Raw genomic sequence first — 21,356 nt, forward strand, 5'->3', positions numbered from 1 at the left:
TCAAAAGTTCTTGGGTTCGTCTAGCGGTGTGCGGACAAGCATTATTGTGAACCAACACCACACCAGAAATGGTGCCATGGAAAATCCCGCCAAATGTGAAGATGCCAAAGGACTACAGCTAATGAAGTTCACTGAGCATGGTTCGACCATCAGTTCAGCTGTCTACTGTGAAACATTACAAAAACTCAGACATACCACCCATAACAAGCGTCAGGCCATGCTGATTTCTGGTGTGGTGTTGGTTCATGATAATGCTTACCTGCACACCTCTAGACGCACCCAAGAACTTTTGAAGCAGTTCCATTGGGATGTTTTTTATCACCTCCCTATAGCCCAGATTTGGCGCCAAGCAACTGCTACTAAGAAATTTCAAACCTTATAAGACATTATGACAAGTACCTCAATTTGAATGGTGATTATGTCGAAAAGTAATGTAATGTTGTAGTATGTGTATACTAAAAGTTCTGCATCTCTGAGTGTCTGTCTAAGAGTTAAGAATGATTTTGTAACTTTCTAGACTGAGAATGAGAGGCATTAGTTACTTTTTTATGAGGTATAAAAGAATTCTCAAAATTACTGGGAGTTAACTCATACTTTTTTATTATGTTTCTTTTCATTAGATGTGACACACCTCTAAGATCTGTAATGTAATAATATACAGGTGAAACTCGAAAAATTAGAATATCATGCAAAAGTTCATTTACTTCAGTAATGCAACTTAAAAGGGGAAACTAATATATGAGATAGACTCATTACATGCAAAGCAAGATAGTTCAAGCCGTGATTTCTCATAATTGTGATGATTATGGCTTACAGCTCATGAAAACCCCATGATATTCTAATTTTTCGAGTTTCACCTGTAATAATTTTTCGTAAAGAGGAAGCCACAGTATGTGAGATTTATATAGAGCATGGCTGGCCCAAATAAAACCTGGTTGTTTAATGAAGTGCTGATACAACTTCTCTAGTTTTAATGTTAATTAAAGTAATAGAACTAAGACAGCTGCATTATTTTTTTACACTAGAACACTAGGTTGTTTGGTGAAATAAACACCAAACAAAACTCAAAATCCTGATCACATGCATGATAAAGATATGCAAAATTTCAAAAAAATAAATAAATAAATCCCAAAGTGGAAAATTATTACAGAATGTATGCATGATGTGACTTTGCTATATTTTCCTTTTCTCATTTCAATTTTTCTGAATAATTTTTCTTGTGGTGGAGAGACTTTTTCACATATCCTTAAAGGACCAGAGTATTCACTGCCATACTGCCAACTAATAGAAGGTACATCAAATTAGAATTTAGAAACTTGTATTTTAGCTGCATCATATTTAGAAGAGTCAAATAAATGTGTGGTCCTTTGATTTGAATTGTCATACAATACAGATTAATAGTAAGACACTCCCATAATGAAACTTGTGCAAGGATTTTACTGTGTACAATTTAATGAGATAAATTTTAAGTTTAAAATTATTTATTATAAGGATATCTAAGGGATTGTCCCATGCTTGAATTGCCTTAATACATTTTTGTACAAACATTTGAAACTATGAACATATTTTTATATATAGCTGTCTTGCATTTGATATTCATAACAGAATTGCTCCTTTATATTGTAGGTTTTTTTTAAAAAAAAAATTGAATGTCTTAATGTGTTGTTTTTTTAAATCTATATAGGAACTGAGTTGTGATTTTTTAAAAAGTATGTTGACATGTTTAGAAGCTGAGATACTGTTGACACATTTCAAGATTAATTCATAAATGAGGTGTATAAGCAGAATTCTGTATCTAAAACATTTTTTTCTGGCAAACTAGAAAACAATTAAATATTTCATTTAAAGTAAAGCACATTCCACATAAAAGTGTAATGTTTATAACCTATTTGAATAACTACCTGGAGTACACGTTACTATTAAAAAAGAAATGATATTTTACAATGTCATTTTTCGCTACCATGTTTATTTACCATCTTTTTTCTGTATACATTTTTAAGTTATCTAATAGGTTACTTTTGATTAGACTAAGTTAGTTGGCAAAAAACCTATTTGTCCATTCGCTGGATGGACATTTTTACCTTATTTTTGGCACAATTCCTTTAAAACAGACATGTCAAACACAAGGCCCGGGGGCCGGATCTGGCCCGCGAAGTGGTTTCATGTGGCCCGCGAAGCCATCCTGGAAACAGTGAGGGAACGGCCCCCACTGCCTTGGCCCTGGCCCAGAGACCCTCCTTCTGCCAGAGACCCTCAGATCTGTCCCACTCCTGCCCAGGCCCCCATAGGCACCCTTGATGCGAACGATGTAGAGCTGGCCATGCCCACCCAGTAGGCCATACACACTGTAGCCACACCCACCCAGTAGGCCACGCCCACCCTGGCCATACCCACCCAGCCCCCTGAGGGCAACCGCAATGCTGATGTGGCCCTCAATGAAATTGAGTTTGACACCCCTGCTTTAAAAGCTGAAATGATATGGTATGTTCCAATTTAGCAGGTGTTCTTTAATTGCAGAAATTAATTATTGATAGGAATAAAATAAGTTTTTCATTTTGTTCTTTTAATGTGATCAGCTTTTAAATTCAACTTGAGTTCTAATATTAGAGAAAAACAAAGATTTCTTTTCTTACCTTAAGAAGTAAATCATATTAAATTTTTAACTAGATATAAATAACTTTAATTTATTTAAAATATAAATTCAAGAAAAGGAAACTAACAATGTTTTATTTTAATCTGATTAATATAACTCAAGTACATAATCCTGTACTTAATTTCCATATTTGCTAATATGGATGTGGGAAATAATAGACTTTAAAAGTAGCAGGATAGGAATGATCAACCAGAAGATAATATGAGGTGGTAAATTTAACTGAGGAAAAATCTGGATACAAATACAAGAAATAGAAGAGAGAAATAAAAAGTGGGTAATAGTGAAAGGAATCCATTCATGTAATCCTAAAGATTAAAAGAATAAGTATACCATATATTGATTAAAACCAAACTGTAATAGCTGCTATGGAGGAGATCATTTTGGGGTAATTTTATAATCAACTTCCTATACTTGTTGATAAAATAGACAAATATATAGAATGCAAATAAATGAATGTGTAAATGTTGATGTTGTTGGGGATCATGTCAAAACATTCAGGATATTCATACTAGTAACAATTCTTTTATCCTGATATTCCCCTTGCCATTTTTTTGCCTTTTTTAATTTAATTTAATTTAATTAATTTAATTTATTAATATTTCTATACCGCCCTTCTCCCGAAGGACTCAGGGCGGTGTACAGGGCAAGAATAAAACACAGAAATTTACAAAAGATAAAAGGTAATTAAATACATGCCCAATTAAAAATACAGTTAATACATACTAAAAAACCCCAATAAAAATAGTAAAAAACCCCACCAATCCCCCCTCAGGCCAGGCCGGCTTGCTCGAACAAGTATGTTTTCAGATCGCGGCGAAAGGAGCGAAGATCGGGCGCCGTCCGGAGCTCAACCGGTAACTGGTTCCATAGCTCCGGGGCGCCCACAGAGAAGGATCTCCCCCTGGGGGCCACCAGTCGACATTCTCTGACTGGTGGCACCCTGAGGAGGCCCTCTCTGTGGGAACGCACAGGGCGGAGGGAAGTAGACGCCGGCAGCAGGTGTTCCCTAAGGTACTCCGGACCCCTGCCATGTAGGGCTTTAAACACCATTACTAGCACCTTGAATCTCACCCGGAAGACAACTGGTAACCAATGCAGCTCACGGAGCAGAGGTGTGACATGGGAGTATCGGGAGACTCCCAACACAACTCTCGCGGCTGCATTCTGTACCAGTTGGAGCCTCTGGGTGGTCCTCAAGGGAAGCCCCATGTAGAGAGCGTTGCAGTAGTCTAGACGAGAGGTCACGAGCGCGTGAGTGACCGTGCATAAATCATCCCGGCTTAGATAGGGCCGCAACTGGCGCACCAGGCAAACCTGGGCGAAAGCCCCCCTAGTCACAGCCACCATGTGATCTTCCAAGGTGAGCCGTGAATCTAGGACTCCCCCCAAGTTGCGAGCCCTATCTACGGGGGGTAATAATTCACCCCCCATAGAGAGAGATGGAATATCCGAATAGACCCGGGATGAAGGTATGCAAAGCCACTCGGTCTTGTCGGGGTTGAGTTGAAGTCTGTTCCTCCCCATCCAGACCTGAACCGCCTCCAGGCAACGGGACATCACGTTGAGGGCATCACTGGGGTGGTTTGGGGTTGAAAGAAAAAGCTGGGTATCATCAGCATACTGATGATACCCAACTCCAAAGCCACAAATGATCTCACCCAGCGGTTTCATGTAGATGTTGAACAGGAGAGGCGAGAGGACCGACCCCTGAGGAACTCCACAAACGAGAGACCTCGCGGTCGACCTCTGCCCTCCTGTCAACACCGACTGCGAGCGTCCCTGGAGATAGGAGGAAAACCACTGTAAAACCGTGCCTCCCATTCCCAATCCCCTGAGACGCCGCAGCAGGATACCATGGTCGATGGTATCAAAAGCCGCTGAGAGGTCTAATAGGACTAGAACAGAGGAATGACCCCTGTCCCGAGCCCTCCAGAGATCATTCACCAGCGCGACCAATGCCATCTCCGTGCTGTGCCCGGGCTTGAAACCCGATTGGTACAGGTCTAGATAATCCGCTTCATCCAGGACCAAAGGGAGCTGATGCGCCACCACACTCTCAACAACCTTCGCAAGAAAGCGAAGGTTGGAGACCGGACGAAAGTTGTTCAATACAGCTGGGTCCAAGGCAGGCCTCTTGAGGAGAGGCCTCACCACCGCCTCTTTCAAGACGGCAGGGAAGCTACCCTCACTCAAAGAAGCTGATATAACTGCTTGGAACCAGCTGCGTGTCCTCTCCCGGGCTGCATAAACCAGCCAGGAAGGGCACGGGTCCAATAAACATGTGGTGGAGCTCAGCCTCCCCATAATCCTGTCCACTTCCTTCGGAGTCACAGAATCAAACTCCTCCCAGGTGATATCGACAAGACCGCCCGGGTCCTGATCGCCAGACTCTGCCCAGTCAGAGTCCAGACCGGTCCGAATCCGAGCGATTTTGTCCGACAGATAATGGTTAAACTCCTCGGCACGACCCTGCAAGGGTTCCTCCCTCACCTCTTGATTAAGGAGGGAGCGAGTCACCCTAAACAGGGCGGCCGGGCGATTATCTGCGGACGTGATAAGGGTAGCGAAGTGATTAGATCTCACCACCCTTATCGCAGCGAGATAAGACCTAATATAGGTTCTTAGTCGCAATCGGTCGGATTCGGATCGGCTGGACCTCCAACTGCTCTCTAGGCCCCGTCTCTGACGCTTCATCTCCCAGAGCTCCGCGGAAAACCATGGAGCTCGACGGGATCTGCATCGGGTCAGGGGCTGCAAGGGTACAACTCGGTCAAGAGCCTCAGTGGCTGCCCTTTCCCAGGCTTCCACTAAGGCATCTGCCGAGCTGTGAGTGGGGGAGGCAGGTGGGGACCCCATTAGCATACCAATTGAATGGACTTTTCAAGTTACTAGTGGAATTCTCAGGTTTAAGCAAAAATTATAATTGCTAATGAAAATAAATGAAACCTGTATCTTCAAAGTAGAATTTAACTTGCTAACCAAGGAAGGAAAAGAAAAGAATTTCATCTGTACAACTGTATACTTGTTTCAAATAAAAACATACTCATTGTTAGATTCAGCTTTGACTTGAATATCCAGGTTTATCAATAATCAGCAGTTCTTCTCTATAGCAAAGTCTATACTGAAAAGTCAGAGAGGACCATCCTACCATGATTTAGGCGCTTCTTGTTTAGACTACTGAAACATTCTATATCAACTTAGTTACAATTTCAGCTGGCACTAAGCCAAACTATTGATAGGAAATATATGCATTTCCATTTTACAATAATTATCTTTGTTATTGTTCTATTTATATCTATAGTTTAAAAATTTACATGAAGGGTAACTAAATAAAAAAGAGGGAAAAAAGCTGGCTTGCATTTCAAGATTTTCAAAACTGGTCATTTCTGTACTACCAGTGTTCAACCATATTTGGGTACAACTCATGAGAAATATCCAGATGCTATTTTCATGGTTTTAACATTTTGTTAAGGAGAACTTGATACATTTATTGACCTTTATCTGTTGACTTGTAATCATTGTACAATATGCTTTAGCTAACTGTAATTAATGTTACTGATGTTTGTGCTTGGACAGCCCCGAGACACTACTCATGCCAGACAAAACTGTTACATAGACCATCAAACAGATGTCTCTAAATCTCAAGTCCAGAAAAACAGACAGGAAAAAAAAGGTTTAGAATTCAAGTGCTAGTGTAGTTAAGTAGATACTGTAGATACATATAGTTTATATAGTTTGTTCATTAAAATTGTATTATAAGCAAGTTCCTGAATATGGAGTTAAGGATCTGCTATGTCAGCATTTTAAGAAAGCTAAATTTTAATCACTGGCTTCTAAATGAAGTTTGAAATCCACCCAGCTCTATTAATATACTTAAACTGTAATTCTAGTTACGCTGACCTGAAATAAGGGTTTATTGCTTAATTTCCACAAAATACATAAAATATATTTATGCTGTTTATTCATTTTCTTCAAATACTAACAAATCATATATCAAACTGTTCTGACCTCTCGCGCTCCAACAAGAAGCTGTATAAATAAATACATTCTCTGAGGAGCCCTTTGAAAATTCATTTGAAAATAACCTTCAGAACCACAAAAATCAATGAATGAAAATTTTCAAAAGCTATAAATAGGCAATATAAAAACTACACAGTAAATTAGATTTTACAATGAGAGTACAATTCCTGATAGAAAGAATACATGTCATTTACTGTATGAGGAGTATAATGTTATACAATCCATTTTGTAGTTTATAGAAACTTATTGGTCAGATTCAATAATTAGCTGGAAATAAATTTTTAATTGAATTATTTTAAGAATAGGTATAAAAAAGCAAAATATAACTAACAAATAAGCTCTAGAAAAATAGTTTCTGCTTTTTCTTTGGTACGTATTATTTATTGGTATGTATTAGTTAACTTTTAAGCACTATCCAAATTAAATTAAATCCATTAAAAAGAAATTCAATGTTAAACATAATATCTACAGCTACTTTTTACTTAAACTGAGAAATAATGTAAATAAACCTATTAAACTTTATATTAAAAAGTGAAACAAGATCCTTCCACCTGAAAAATCATCTCAGTTGATTGTAGAGATGTTTTGGAAATGTTTCTTTCCATTACTGTAATTTGCCAGTTTTCAAATAAGTTATTAAATAACTATTCAAATCATACCAATATGATATCTGGCAGTAAGTACTACTTCTAGTAGCTGTAAACAGATGAGCTTATTTTGTATAGTTTGTGGCTATGGAGGCATGCACTTGCTGACTGACTACTAATATTAACTACAATTAATAATTAATTAGCTATATTAACAAATCATCACATAAAGTGAAAGGTGCTACTTAGATTCTTATAAAAAGGGAACTACTTAAAAAGGAAAATATGTGAAATGAAACATGATACTCATTCTGCAATGTTCAATACAAAGATTCCTGAATAACCATATTTTTCCCATCTTTATTTTTGTTTTAATATATCAACAAGTTTATCCTCTGTTTTAAATACATTTTATAACCCTATTGTTTGCTGTAGGAAATCAGATATAATTAGGCCTCAAATTAAAACGCAACTGCACAGTTCATAAAAAGTAAGTTTCTGTTTGCTTAATATTTTAAATCCAGATAATATCTCAAAAGCCCATATAATTTGATGAAAAATCTATAAGAAACTGGCATTTGTACACCATTATTTATTGCAAAGCATTATGGATTCTGAGGAACTGCCGACTATAGAAGAATGGACTCTAAAGGTTTCTGACCTGGCCGAAATGGCAAAGATCTCGGCTTACTTGAAAGATCATTCGCAAGAACGTTATATTATGGAGTGGAGAAAATGGATTGATTATATTCAGAACAAATATGGGACTAAAAAGTTTCACTTAGCATTTGAATAAGTTTTCTTTTCTTTTTTCTTTTTTTTCTTTTTATATGTAACATTAGTATTGCTTGTAGTCATTTTATATGAGCTAGAGGGCGATAGAATTAATAGTTTATTGTTTTTAGCATATGGATGTTTATGATTGTTCTTTGTTTTTATACCTTGTACTTAGCTCTGGGAAGTCAGGGGGGGAGGGGGAATGGGGGGGAGGGATAGGGAGGATTAGGGAGGGGGGGTGGAGGGAGGGGGGGATTGTTAAAGATAAAATGTACTGTAAAACTTTTCAATAAAAAAAGTAAGTTTCTGTTTGCTTAATATTTTAAATCCAGATAATATCTCAAAAGCCCATATAATTTGATGAAAAATCTATAAGAAACTGGCATTTGTACACCATTATTTATTGCAAAGCATTATGGATTCATGAGAAAGCAATCTATATTTCTGTCCCTATGTTTATGTTTATGTTTATTGGATTTATATACTGCCTTTCTCCCGTAGGACTCACGGCGGTTCACAAGGAATTTAAAATAACAATACAAATTACAAAAGTTAAGAACAATTAAAATAATTAAATTTAGTCCTTGAACAAAATAAAACCCCTATTAAACTCCAATTAAAGCCCAATTAAATAAAATTACAATTAAAATTCTCAGTCCTGGCCGGAAAGCTCAAAGAGCCAGGTCTTCAGGTCCCAGCGGAATGAACGAAGGTCAGGGGCAGTCCTGAGCTCTATGGGCAGCTGGTTCCAAAGGGCAGGTGCACCCACAGAGAAGGCCCTCCCCCTGGGTGTTACCCGCCGGCAATCTTTTGCCAGTGGTACCCTGAGAAGGCCCTCCCTGTGGGAGCGCACAGGACGAAGGGAGCTTGATGCCGGCAGGTGTTCCCTCAAATATCCTATCCCTACCTTTCACATGCAAATTTCTTGTCTTGATCAATACAGAGCAAAATCTCAATTTAGACATATTGTTTCAAATAAAATATGCAACCTAGAAGCCCAATTCAAAGTATTATTATATTAGTGATAGGAGAAATAGCTTTTACTACTGTTACAGTACTGAGATTATAATAGCACACCAAATTATGGTAGTATCAGCAATCCAAGTTTATAATCAAAATTGCCACAGAAAAATTGCACTCCAGATGGGGAACTCATCAAATTTGCTGACAAACCCAAGCTGGCAGGAATAGCAAATACTCCAGAAGACAGGCTTAAGATACAGAAGGATCTTAACTTGAACATTGAGTACTATCTAACAAAATGAAATTCAATGGTGACAAAAGTTCTACTTTTAGGCAAGAAAAACCAAATGCACAGGTATAGTATAGATAGTAATTACTGGCTCAATAGTAATTACTGCGAGAGGGATCTTGGAGTCCTAGTGGACAAACACTTTAATAAGAGCTAGCAGTGTGCTTCAGCTGCCAAAAATACCAACACAGTGCTAGGCTGCATTATCCGAGGGATAGAATCAAGATTATGTGAAGTGTTTATAAACACCAATTTATAATCCCTGGTAAGACCACACTTGGAATTGCTACAATATAAAAAAGATGTTGAGAGAAGAGCAACAAAGAAAATTAGGGACTGGAGATCAATTGCACAAATTGGGTATGTCTACTTTAATAAAAAGGGACACGGTGGCTCAGTGGGTTAGGACGCTGAGCTTGTCGATCAGAAGGTCGGCTGTTTGGCGGGTCAACTCCCGAGTGCCTTGTAACAGAGTGAGCGCCTGTTACTCGTCCCAGCTTCTGCCAACCTAGCAGTTCAAAAGCACGTAAAAATGCAAGTAGAAAAATAGGGACCACTACGGTGGGAAGGTAACAGTGTTCCATGCGCCTTTGGAATCTAGTCATGCCGGCCACATGACCACGGAGATGTCCTCGGACAAGCGCTGGCTCTTCGGCTTTGAAACGGAGATGAGCACCGGCCCCTAGAGTCGGAAATGACTAGCACGCATGTGCGGGAGAACCTTTACCTTTTACTTTAATAAAAAGAAGGACTGGGGTGACACAACAGCAGTATTCCAATATCTGAGGGGCTGCCACAAGGAAGAGGGGGACAATTTATTCTCCAAAGTAACAGAAGGCAGGACAAGAAGCAATGGACAGAAACTAATCAAGTAGGGAAGCAACCTAGAATGAAGGGACAAATTTCTTGAGTTAGAACAATTAATCAGTGGAACAGCATGCCTCCAGAGTTGTGGATTCTCCAACACTGAACCCATTTATCTGAAATGGTACAGGATTTCCTCCATGAGAAGGGGGTTGGACTACAAGACATCCAAGATCCCTTCCAACTCTTTTATTCTATTATTTTATTAGAACAGTACATAAAATCATGTGAAAATTTCCCTTCCAGATTAACTTCGTTCCTTTGTAATTTCTCCTTCACTAGGCTTGTATTTTTCTGAGATCTCTTTCACATTGAACAAACACTTCCTAAGTTCAATTTCTCCCAAGTGATGCCAGTTCTACATCTTAGAATTATCACAACGTCCTCTAGAAGTCCCAACATAGCAATATGAAAGAAATCACAATCTTCTCTCAGCTATTTTTCTTACTTCCCTATCACTTTTCATCCAAAGGCAAGTCATTTCACATTTCTTAATTAAATACAGTACTGCTTTTTTATCTTTTAAGAAGGTTCCAAATTAATTATTTAACTTGTATTTTGTAAGATTTGTTTGAATAAAATTCTGTTCCAAAAATATTTTAAATTAACTTCTATCTTCTAGTATCTTCTAAGGGCATTTCCTTTTCTACACTAAGCATTTCCAATTGATAGTTGCATGGCTTTCTTTTTGTTTTGTCAGGAACATGCTAGCTTGTGTATGATCTGTTTATGGAACTAAACTAGGATTATATAAAAAAGGTGCTTCTGAAGCCCATATTTTCCTACATTCCCTCAGGCGTTCATCTCCCAGAATGCTTGGTTTTTGAAGACAGAAAAATATTTTGCAAATATTTTTAAAAATATGGGTCAAGTATTGTACCATCATAAATCCATTTTTCCTATGAATCTTAATGTATAGTCTACGCTAATTTTTAATATTTCCAAAACAGCAGAATATTGAAAAAATATATAAAAGTTATCACGATTCCATCTATCCCTCTGTCTATAATAACTTTCTGAAAATTGAAATGAATACAATAGGACCAATAAAGTCTTTGAAATTAAGATCAGGTTTGAAGACTGGCCAATAAGGCAATAAGTGACAGAGAAAAATACACCTCCTGATGTATTCTTACAGGTTGGACAGTTGGGTAATAACTTAGTATGCAGGTGAAAGCACCTTCAAATGGCTCTTTTTCTTCCTCTCTCTAGTCACATAATCCAAAATGGAATGTATAAGACACATTACGTACCTCCAAGTGCACATAAAGCTGCACAGGTGTTTCATGAGGTAAGAGCACCAATAAATTCCCCAATACAAAGATATTTTAGTTTGTTATACAAACCAAAATATGTATGTTTTTCATGGTCATTGTTGGTGAAAATAGTGAAAAGAAGTATTCCAGAAACCACGTTCAGCATGTCATGTCTGGTTTAGCTTAAACATTGTTTATACAAAAGTAGAAAGAGAGATATAAAGTGAAAATGTAGTATGACCAGGTTGAGCCCAAGGGAGGGATCGAGCGCGTCATTAGTCTCTATCCTTTCATGCCCACAAGAGATCTACTGTATGTCTAGCTATCTTGAATATTATCTATCATCGATTTGCTTTGACTGTTAACAGTTTAGATCCTTGTAGAGAATGTTTTCAGGCAATAAGCCTATGTTCATTTGAACCTCTCTGGCTCCTGATTCCTTATGCTTGACATACAATTCAACATTACAGAGTATCAGAGAACAGAGCATGCAAACTTGCTTCCTTCAATTGGAATAAAGCAGACCTTGCATTTTACTGCCCATGGGCCACATGTGGCCCTTTGGGTCTCCTTTTCTGTCCGGAAGGTCAGTGGTATCAGTGGCGGGTATCAGCAACACGGGGGAGGGGTATAAGCAGAGAGTGGAGTGTTAGGAGGGGATAGGAGGGAGCCGGGACAGCAGCATGGGTAGTGGCAGCGCTGCACAATAGTCCCAGTTCCTCATGTGGCCCTTTGGGAAAATTAATTGCTTACCCCTTGAATAAGGAGTGAAATAATACTTGAATATCAAGAATAGAAAATTTTTCAACATTGCCATGTGACCACTTTAAAAAAATTGCTTAAAGTGTGTACTGTTTTATAAAGCATTCTCACAGGTAAGCCTGTTCTGGTCCTGGATTAACCAACTTCCTAACTATATTGTTTAAATCTAGAAAAAGGCAAGCATTTTCTTTGGAGAAGAAAAATCTATTGTTTCAGATAAAGCTTGGGTTTCCTTTTAAATGTGATCATATGATTGCAGGTTTATATTTTAACTTTCCTCAGGAATTCACACGCCCCTCATTTGTATCCTGTTATTCATTTAGCATTTCCCTTTTACTTCAACAAACTGTTAACAAAAACCCATCAACTAAATCCACAAGCAAAAGGGAACATTTTTACATTTACAAGACATTTTATAGCTCAACACTAATACTTATGTGTTAGAACCTGCTTCATTTGTAACACTATTTTTCCATCTTTCTACTAATTATGCTCTTTCATGCAACTCCATGATTAAAGAAGGCCAACAAGCAAGAGAGGCATGTATATCGCTGCCAGCCGACCAGAGCTTCCTAACTTTACTGGTTATTGCTTCCATAGAAAACTATTACTATACTGCAGGCTATATAAGCCTGGCATGCTACAAACAGATGAAGTCATATCTGCACAGGGTGGAGATGTAGTCAGAAGAAGGTGAACAGGCAACAATACATCATATACTTGTGGCTTTGTTCTGAAATCACCTTACAAGTATTTCTAAATCTTTGTCCATTATATGCACTGAAGACTTTATATAGCAGGAATGCAAAGTGCATGTTGCTTAAGCAACTAATATAAGGCTATGCCTTGGATGTAGACTACAGTATTTCTAGCACAGACTCACTGATAGTGATTCAAATATAACTAGAGACATCCACTATTTTAATATGTTCTTTTCTATTATTACTTCTGTTCAATCATGTCCAATTTTCAAAGACTGCCTGAAAAAGTTTCCGCAATTTTCTTGGCAATTTTTTTTAGAAATGGTTTGCCATTGCCTACTTACTAGGGTGAAAGAAAATGACTTGGCCAAGATCATTCAGTTGGCTTTGTGCATAAAGTGGGACTAGTTTCCCAGTTTCTAGCATGATGTCTTAACCACTACACCAAATTGGTTTTCCTAACAACAATAGTAGCTGTGATGGAACTGTGGTTAAAATGCAGTATTGCAGGCAAACTCTGCCAACTGCCAGGAGTTCAATCCTGATCCACTCAAGGTTGACTCAGACTTCCATCCTTTCAAGGTCGGTAAAATGAGGACTCAGATTGTTAGGGGCAATATGCTGACTCTGTAAACCACTTAAGAGAGTGCTATAAAGCACTATGAAGCAATATAAGTCTAAGTGCTATTGCTAGTATTATTGCTATATTCTTACACCTCTCTATACTCCCCCACTGTTCTGTACCAGCCTGCTACCGGCCCTGCAGAAAAGGCAGGGACAACCCCTTTTACAAGAAGGCAAGAGGCTGGAATTAAGCCTGCCAAATTTATTGATACAAAAACAAACAAGACACAAACCAAGAAACAGGAGCTTTTCAAGAGGTTGCCTTCAGCAAACCAGCCCTCCCACGCATTCCCCTTTTATACAGTTTAGGGCGTGGCTTCTCTCTGCCTCCTTCCGAGGTGCCCCATTGCCTTCCTCTGTTTACTCCTGATTGACTGCCTCCTGCGTCAGGCGTCCTTGAACAAGGCCAGCTGTGGGTCATCTTCATCCATGCTGTCAGGCTCACACAGATGTGTCTCCGTCGTGACCAGGTGGGAGGGGCCTGGCTGAGGGCTCTCATCAGCAAGCTCTTCAACACCCCCCTCCTCCTCCTCTGAGTCATCCGACCCAACTGCTGAACCCACAGGCTGACCCTGAATCACAACACCCACATGCACACGCACACCCATACTTGGTGTCCTTATTAGCAACCCTTCCATTTATTTTACCATATTGTTTCAGGGTGAAGGGATTGTACAATTTAGCTGAAATACAGTAGAATGAATCCTAATTCTTGTCTTCAATTTATAAGTACATCCAGATGGGTAAATCCATTCTTCTTTACTTCATAGACTCATAGAACAGACTAGTAAATAGGCTTACTGAGAAAAGAAAAGGTGCAAACAGGCAAAAATAGAGTCAATATGAAAAAGCACTAAGGCTTTGTCTGCACAACCTCACCATTCTGCTGGTATCTAACTGTATTTTAAGGTTGCAAGCCTACTTATGGGCTGGTTGGCACATTTTCAAGCACTCTTGAGACAAAAAGAAAAATGGGAGTAGAGGACTTTGCCTGGGGCCCAGGTGGAGGCATTCCAGGACCAAACTAAGTGGCCAATAAATACTATACTGATCTGGCCATTCAGTAATAATCTATTCTGCTGGCATTTTAATAGATTCAGAAACTGCTCAAGGGAAGAAAAACAGCACTTTAGCATAAGAATAGCTAAGAATGATACATGTAACCAAGGAGGAAGCATCATGTGGATATATAGAAACAAAAAAAAAGGAATATCTTGGGCATTTAGATGCAGTGATGAGGTAAAAGTACAGTATACCACTTTATAATGCCTTGGTAAGACACTCTTGGAATACTGCATCCAGTTTTGGTTACCACAATGTAAAAAGCATATTGAGACTCTAGAAAAAATGCAGAGAAGAGCAACAAAGATTAGGACACTGGAGGCTAAAATATATAAGGAATGGTTGCTGGAATTGGGTATGTGTAGTTTAATGAAGAGAAGGACGAGGGGGGACATGATACCAGTGTTCCAGTATCTCAGGGATTGCCACAAAGAAAAGGGAGTCAAGCTAAACTAATCAAGAAGAGAAACAACCTAGAACTAAGAAGAAATTTCCTGAAGGTTAGAACAAGTAATCAGTGCAACAATTTGCCTCCCAAAGTTTTGAATGCTCCAACACTATAAGTTTTTAGGAAGATTGGACAACCATTTGTCTGAAATGGTATAGGGTTTCCTACCTGAGCAGAGTGTTGAACTAGAACACGGCCTTTCAACTGTGGTACTTTGGCACCTGGCAGTGGTACCCAACTGTCCTAGACAAGTGTAGGCAGGGGAGGGGAATGAATTGAAGCAGTGGCAGCACTACACAAGCCTTACGGAGAATCAGCTGGAGCTGCAGTGCTGTCGGGGCTCGGCAGAAGCCCTAGGATCGGCGCACATGGCTAAAGCTGATCTGTGCTTCTACAGCAGAATGGCGCTTCTGGAAACAAAGCACGGAGGTGCACCGAAGAGAAAAGAAGGAGGAGGAAGAGAGGATACAAAAGGAGGTGATTTAGCAGGAGAGGGAATAAAAAGACAATGGGGGAAAGAGAGGGGAACGGAGAAAGAGAGGCGGAGAAGTGCAGGCTTGAGGAAAGGAATCAGCTGGAGTGCACCGAAGAGAAAAGGAAGAGGGAGAGAGAGAGGAGATATAAAAGGAGATGGTTTTGGCGGAAGAGAGAAAAGAAACAACAGGAAAAGAGAAGGGGACAGAGAAGAAGCTGTGGAAGAAGAGCCCAGCAGGCAAGGGCGGGGTGGGGGGGGAGAAAGAGACGGAAGAAGAGGCTCTGAAAGGAGAGCCCAGCAGGCAGAGAGGAAAAAAGAGAGAGGGAGAAGTTGTGGAAGAAGAGCTCAGAAAGCAGACAGGAAGAAGAGAGGGAAGAAGAGGCTGTGGAAGGAGAGCCCAGCAAGCAGGGAGGAAAAAGAGAGAGGAGAGGGAAAGAGTAAAAAGGGCCGACTAGCTACCTGAGCACCAAGATAGTGATGCATATTAATAAATATGGATAAATTTGTCATACATTTGTCAGTGAAAAAGGAAAGTGATTCAGCAAAGGAACCACCACCGAAGAAATTAAAACCGGTACTTTTTCCTTTTTTTAACGGTTTGTAATATTATATTAGATTATAGAATAAAATACAAAAATATAAAAGCAAATAGCAGGACATAGTGGAGAGGAAAAAGGGGAGGAAAGTGAGGGGAAAAAGGGGAAAAGAAAAGGCATTGACTTCCAACTTCCTCTGTTGCAGTAGAATGAAGCATTAACATCGAATCTCAACTTTTTACTTTTCCGTAACAGTATAAACTAGCCATTTCTATAACAACAAATGAATTAATCAGTAAAACCCAAAATCCCCCCCCCTTTTTTTTAGTCATCAAGTTTTTGACACCTCGGTAAGTGGTAGTACTTGAATAATATCATGTCCTACAAGATGTACAATCTGTGAAAAGGTCTATTCTATTAATAATAATAATAATAATAATAATAATAATAATAAGAAGAAGAAGAAGAAGAAGAAGAAGAAGAAGAAGAAGAAGAAGAAGAAGAAGAAGAAGAAGAAGAAGAAGGGGAAGAAGAAGAAGAAGAAGAAGAAGAAGAAGGGGAAGAAGAAAAAGAAGAAGAAGGAGAAGGAGAAGGAGAAGAAGGAGAAGGAGAAGGAGAAGGAGAAGGAGAAGGAGAAGAAGAAGAAGAAGAAGAAGAAGAAGAAGAAGAAGAAGAAGAAGAAGAAGAAGAAGAAGAAGAAGAAGAAGTTGGAAGGGACCTTGGAGGTCATCTAGTCCAACCCCCTGCTCAGACAGGAAACTGGCTGTCCAGTCTCTTCTTAAAAACTTCCAGTGTTGGAGCATTCCTCACTTCTGGAGGCAGGTTGTTCCACTGGTTAGTTGTTCTAACTCTCAGGAAGTTTCTCCTTAGTTCTAGGTTGCTTCTCCCTTTGGTTAGTTTCCATCCATTGCTTCTTATCCTGCCTTCAGGCGCTTGACTCCCTCTTCTTTGTGGCAATCCCTGAGGTATTGGAACACTGCTATCATGTCCCCCTTCGTCCTTTTCTTCATTAGGCTAGACATGCCCAATTCCAGCAACTGTTCTTTATATGTTTTAGCCTCCAGTCCCCTGATCATCTTTGTTGCTCTTCTCTGTACCCTTTCTAGAGTCTCAACGTATTTTTTACATCATGGTGAGCAAAACTGGATGCAGTATTCCAAGTGTGGCCTTACCAAGGCATTGTAAAGTGGTATTAATACTTCACACGATCTTGATTCTATCCCTCTGTTAATGCACCCTAGTACTGTGTTGGCATTTTTTGCAGCTGTAGCACACTGCTGGCTCATATTTAAGTGATTGTCCACTAGGACTCCAAGATCCCTCTCACAGTTACTACTATTGAGCAAGGTGGAACGGTGGGCTAATGCCTCCTTAAGTAACACCAGCTGCCTGCAATTAGTGCAGGTTTGAGTCCCACCAGGCTCAAGGTTGACTCAGCCTTCCATCCTTCCGAGGTAGGTAAAATGAGGACCCAGATTGTTGGGGACAATAAGCTGACTTTGTAATAATGCTTGGGGGGGGGGGAAAGCCCTAATAAGCAGGCATACACATAGAATGAAGGCTATTGCTAAGCTCATTGATTTGTGCTTTAGATTGTAAGCCGCCTTGAGTCTTCGGAGAAGGGCAGGATATAAATGGGATTTTAAAAAAGGTACCCCCTATACCAGCATGGCTGGCTCAGGAATTCTGGGAGTTGATGTCCACGAGTCATAAAAGAGCCAAGGTTGCCTACCCCTGCCCTATACTATACCTGTACATTTGGTTTTTCTTGCCTAAATGTAGAACCTTACTTTTTTCACCATTGAATTTCATTTTGTTAGAGAGTGCCCAGTGTTCAAGTCTGTCCAGATACTCCTGTATCTTAAGCCTGTCTTCTGGAGTGTCGGCTATTCCTGCCAGCTTGGTGTCGTCTGCAAATTTGATGAGTTCCCCATCTATCCCCTGATTAAGATGTTGAAGAGCACTGGGGCCAGAACAAAGCCCTGGGGCACCCCACTACACACTTCCCTCCATGTAGATGCGGTTCCATTCAGGACCACGTGCTGAGTACGGCCTGTCAGCCAGCTATGAATCCATCTGGTGGTGATGCTGTCTAACCCATATTTTTCTATCTTATCAAGTAGAAGGTTGTGATTTACTTTATCAAATACCTTACTGAAGTCCAAGTAAATTACCGGTATATCTACAGCATTCCTCTGATCCACTAATTTTGTCACTTGGTCAAAGAATGCAATAAGATCTGTTTTTTAAAAACTCATGTTGGCTTTTAGAAATGACTTAGTTTGCGTCTAGGTGCTCGCTGATTCGTTGTTTGATTATCTTTTCCAGAATCTTTCCAGGTATTGAGGTCACGCTGGTAGGTCTGTAATTTCCTGGATCCATTTTTCCCCCCTTTTTTGAAGATGAGAACTACATCAGCTCTCTTCCAGTCCTCTGGTAGTTCCCCAGTACTCCAGGATCTTTGAAAAATATAGTTCAGTGGTTTTGAGATCACATCTGCCAGTTCCTTGAGAACCTTGAGGTGTGATCCGTCTGGTCCTGGTGATTTGAACTCGTCTAGACTGAACAGGTGCTCACTTACCATTTTCTTGCCTATCTAGTGTTTCTATTCTGTTTTTATGGCACTATTTTTGATAGATTGGTCTGTTTTTTTCCCTTTGTGTAAAGACAGATGCAAAAAACGAGTTAAATAGTTCTGCTTTCTCCCTGTTGCTTGTCATCTTCTTGCCACTTTCACCCACTAATGGACCAATCATTTCCTTCACTTTTTTCTTGTTTTTTACATGTTGAAAGAAGCTTTTTTTGTTATTGCTGACTTTGGTCACAAGCCTTAGCTCATTATAAGCCTTAGCTTTCCTCACTTCATCTTTGCAGACACGGGCTATTTGCTGATATTCTGACTTTGTTATGTGCCCCTCTTTCCACTTTCCATACTTGTCCTTTTTATCTTTCAATTTGTCAGAGAGTTCTTTATGCAGCCATGCTAGTTTCTTTTGAGAGCTGTTATTTTTCCTCTTCGTTGGTATTGTGCTACACTAGGCCTTTATTATCTCACTTTTCAAAAGTTCCCAAGCTTCTTGAATTGTTTTCCCCTTGAGGATTCTCATCCATGAAATCCTTCCCAAGGCCACTAAGTTTATTGAAATTAGCTCTCTTGAAGTCCAAGACTCTAGTTTGACTGTCTTATTGCTTGTGCTTCCATAATATTGAATTCCAATATTGCATGATCACTTCCTCCCAAGGTTCCTGTGGCTTCTCAGTGAGAATTAGATCCAAAATGGCTAATCTCCTAGTTCCCTTCTCTACTTTCTGGGTGACAAAGTTGTCTGCTAGGTTTGTCAGGAATCTGTTTGATCTTCCACTTGGTGCAGAGTTTGTCTCCCAGTTGATGTCAGGGTAAAGTCCCCTATTAGTATTGTGATGTGCTTCCTACATACCTTAGTTAGCTGACTAGCAAAAAGTTCATCTAATTCCTCTGTTTGGTTGGGTGGCCTATAGTATACGCCTATGGCAATGTCATTTTCCCCCCTTTTATATTGAATATACTCTAGTCTACTCTACCTATTCTAGTAGAGAATGGTCCTTGGTACGAAATTATCCTAAGCACTGAGAAGAAATTAACAAGATGGGAAAAACTCAGTATTTTACAACTACCCAACATTCCTGTACTGTAAAGCATATTCTACTGAATTAAATTTTACAGAATTACCAAAAATCAAACACTTTCACAGTACAAATTAATTTAGCATGTAACTTCTGCCTTGGACTTGTTTCCAAGAAACTATCTATTCTAACAAATTCCACTGGTAACACAACTCACAAGATCGAAATTTAACAAAGCTATAGATTCATTTATGTCACTATGTTTTTTGAGAGTTATCCATACTTACTTTCCTGTACATTTTGTAAAATTACACACTGAGACTGTTCTCCTGGAAATGTAAAATGTAGGGGTAGAAAAGGGCCAGAAACATCTTTCCAGCCCAAACCTGCAGTGGATCTTGAAAGGGGTCTCAAATCTAATCTAATAAACTGAATTATTATTTCAGATTCTGAACACTATTTCTACAGGGGTTATTGTCTTCTAATGTAACCCATCTAATGGCCTATTATTATTATTTAATTCACGTTGATAATTAGAGACAATATACACCCTTTCTAATCTCTTGCACAATTTCATAGCACATTGATACAAAGTACAATTGCAATTATACAAGGTACAATCACAAACATTGTACACACAACTCCTTCTCAGTCAGTTTTCATTTACTTTCTAACTCTCAGAAAGATGTTCTTTTTAAAAATATATGCATATACTTAAGGAAGATAAATGACATGGGACAGTAAGATGCTACAAGCACATCAATAAATTGCCAAAAGCTTATTAAGACTATTGCTTAAAAGGACAGCAGCTTTTAAAAGGAGCACAACTTTAATTTTTTTAAAAATTGACAGCCAAATTCTTTTCAGTTTCAACTTTAAAAAAGAGGAGGAAAAAAGAGGACAACTTAAAGAGAATATTAATATTATGGAAAACAAATTCAAATTTCTTACCATCAAAGAAACTTTTGGCTCTCAGGTAACTCACGCTCAGTCTAAGCACAGACAGTTTATCCAATTTGGCAATAACATCCTGAGGGAATGGCAGAAGACTAGCCAGACGATCCAGCTCAGCATTCAATCGATCTCTATGCCTTTTTGATGGATTTGACTTCGCTCCTTCAGGAGGGGAAGGTTTTACTCTGCCATAATAATAGGACATAGTGAGATCACATTTTAAAACACGTGTGTTTTCACCCATAACGTATCATTCAGAAGTATCCCCAAATAATATATACATTTTCTTAGTGGTCCTATGAAGTTCAGTGAAATATGTATGTCCCAAACATATTTTTGTTTTCAAAGATATCTCTTCTATTAAAATGAAAGCTGTTAAAAAGCGATGAAGGAGGAGGGGAGCAGGGGAAGAGTTTGAGGATATTCTGATCATACTTCTGGGTTTAAAATGATAATATCTTGCAACTGTCTTTTCAGTGTATATCATCTATAACTATCAGAGAAATTGTTTTTATTCTTTCTTAAAAAAATGGTACACATTATTATCACTGACAGTGGATTGACTATAATCAACTATGCTGATCCAGTGCAGTTAGATAAGTTTATGGTTTTGAATTGCCAGAAGTACAGGATTTCCACAGTAAAGCATGGTAGTGGCAGCATTATGTTTTGGGGCTACTTTTCTTCAGCTGCCTCTGCTTAAATCCTGAAGAAGAGGAGGAATTTCAAATTTCACATGACAATGATCCAAAGCATACCTCCAAATCAACAAAAAAATGGCT

General features: G+C 39.1%; 1 protein-coding gene across 2 annotated transcripts in view; it reads right to left on the reverse strand.

Annotated features, from left to right (window-relative positions):
- AHR (aryl hydrocarbon receptor) overlaps nucleotides 1-21,356 on the reverse strand; it is a 65,964-nt gene that overhangs the window by 26,108 nt on the left and 18,500 nt on the right. For both annotated transcript variants that reach the window (XM_083376947.1, XM_083376948.1), the window contains exon 3: nucleotides 20,572-20,759. In XM_083376947.1, the coding sequence (XP_083233073.1) occupies nucleotides 20,572-20,759 (188 nt within the window). The remainder of the gene's footprint in view (nucleotides 1-20,571; nucleotides 20,760-21,356) is intronic.

The sequence above is a fragment of the Vipera ursinii genome (assembly GCF_947247035.1).
Source record: "Vipera ursinii genome assembly, chromosome: Z".
In the NCBI taxonomy this organism is placed as follows: Eukaryota; Metazoa; Chordata; class Lepidosauria; order Squamata; family Viperidae; genus Vipera; species Vipera ursinii.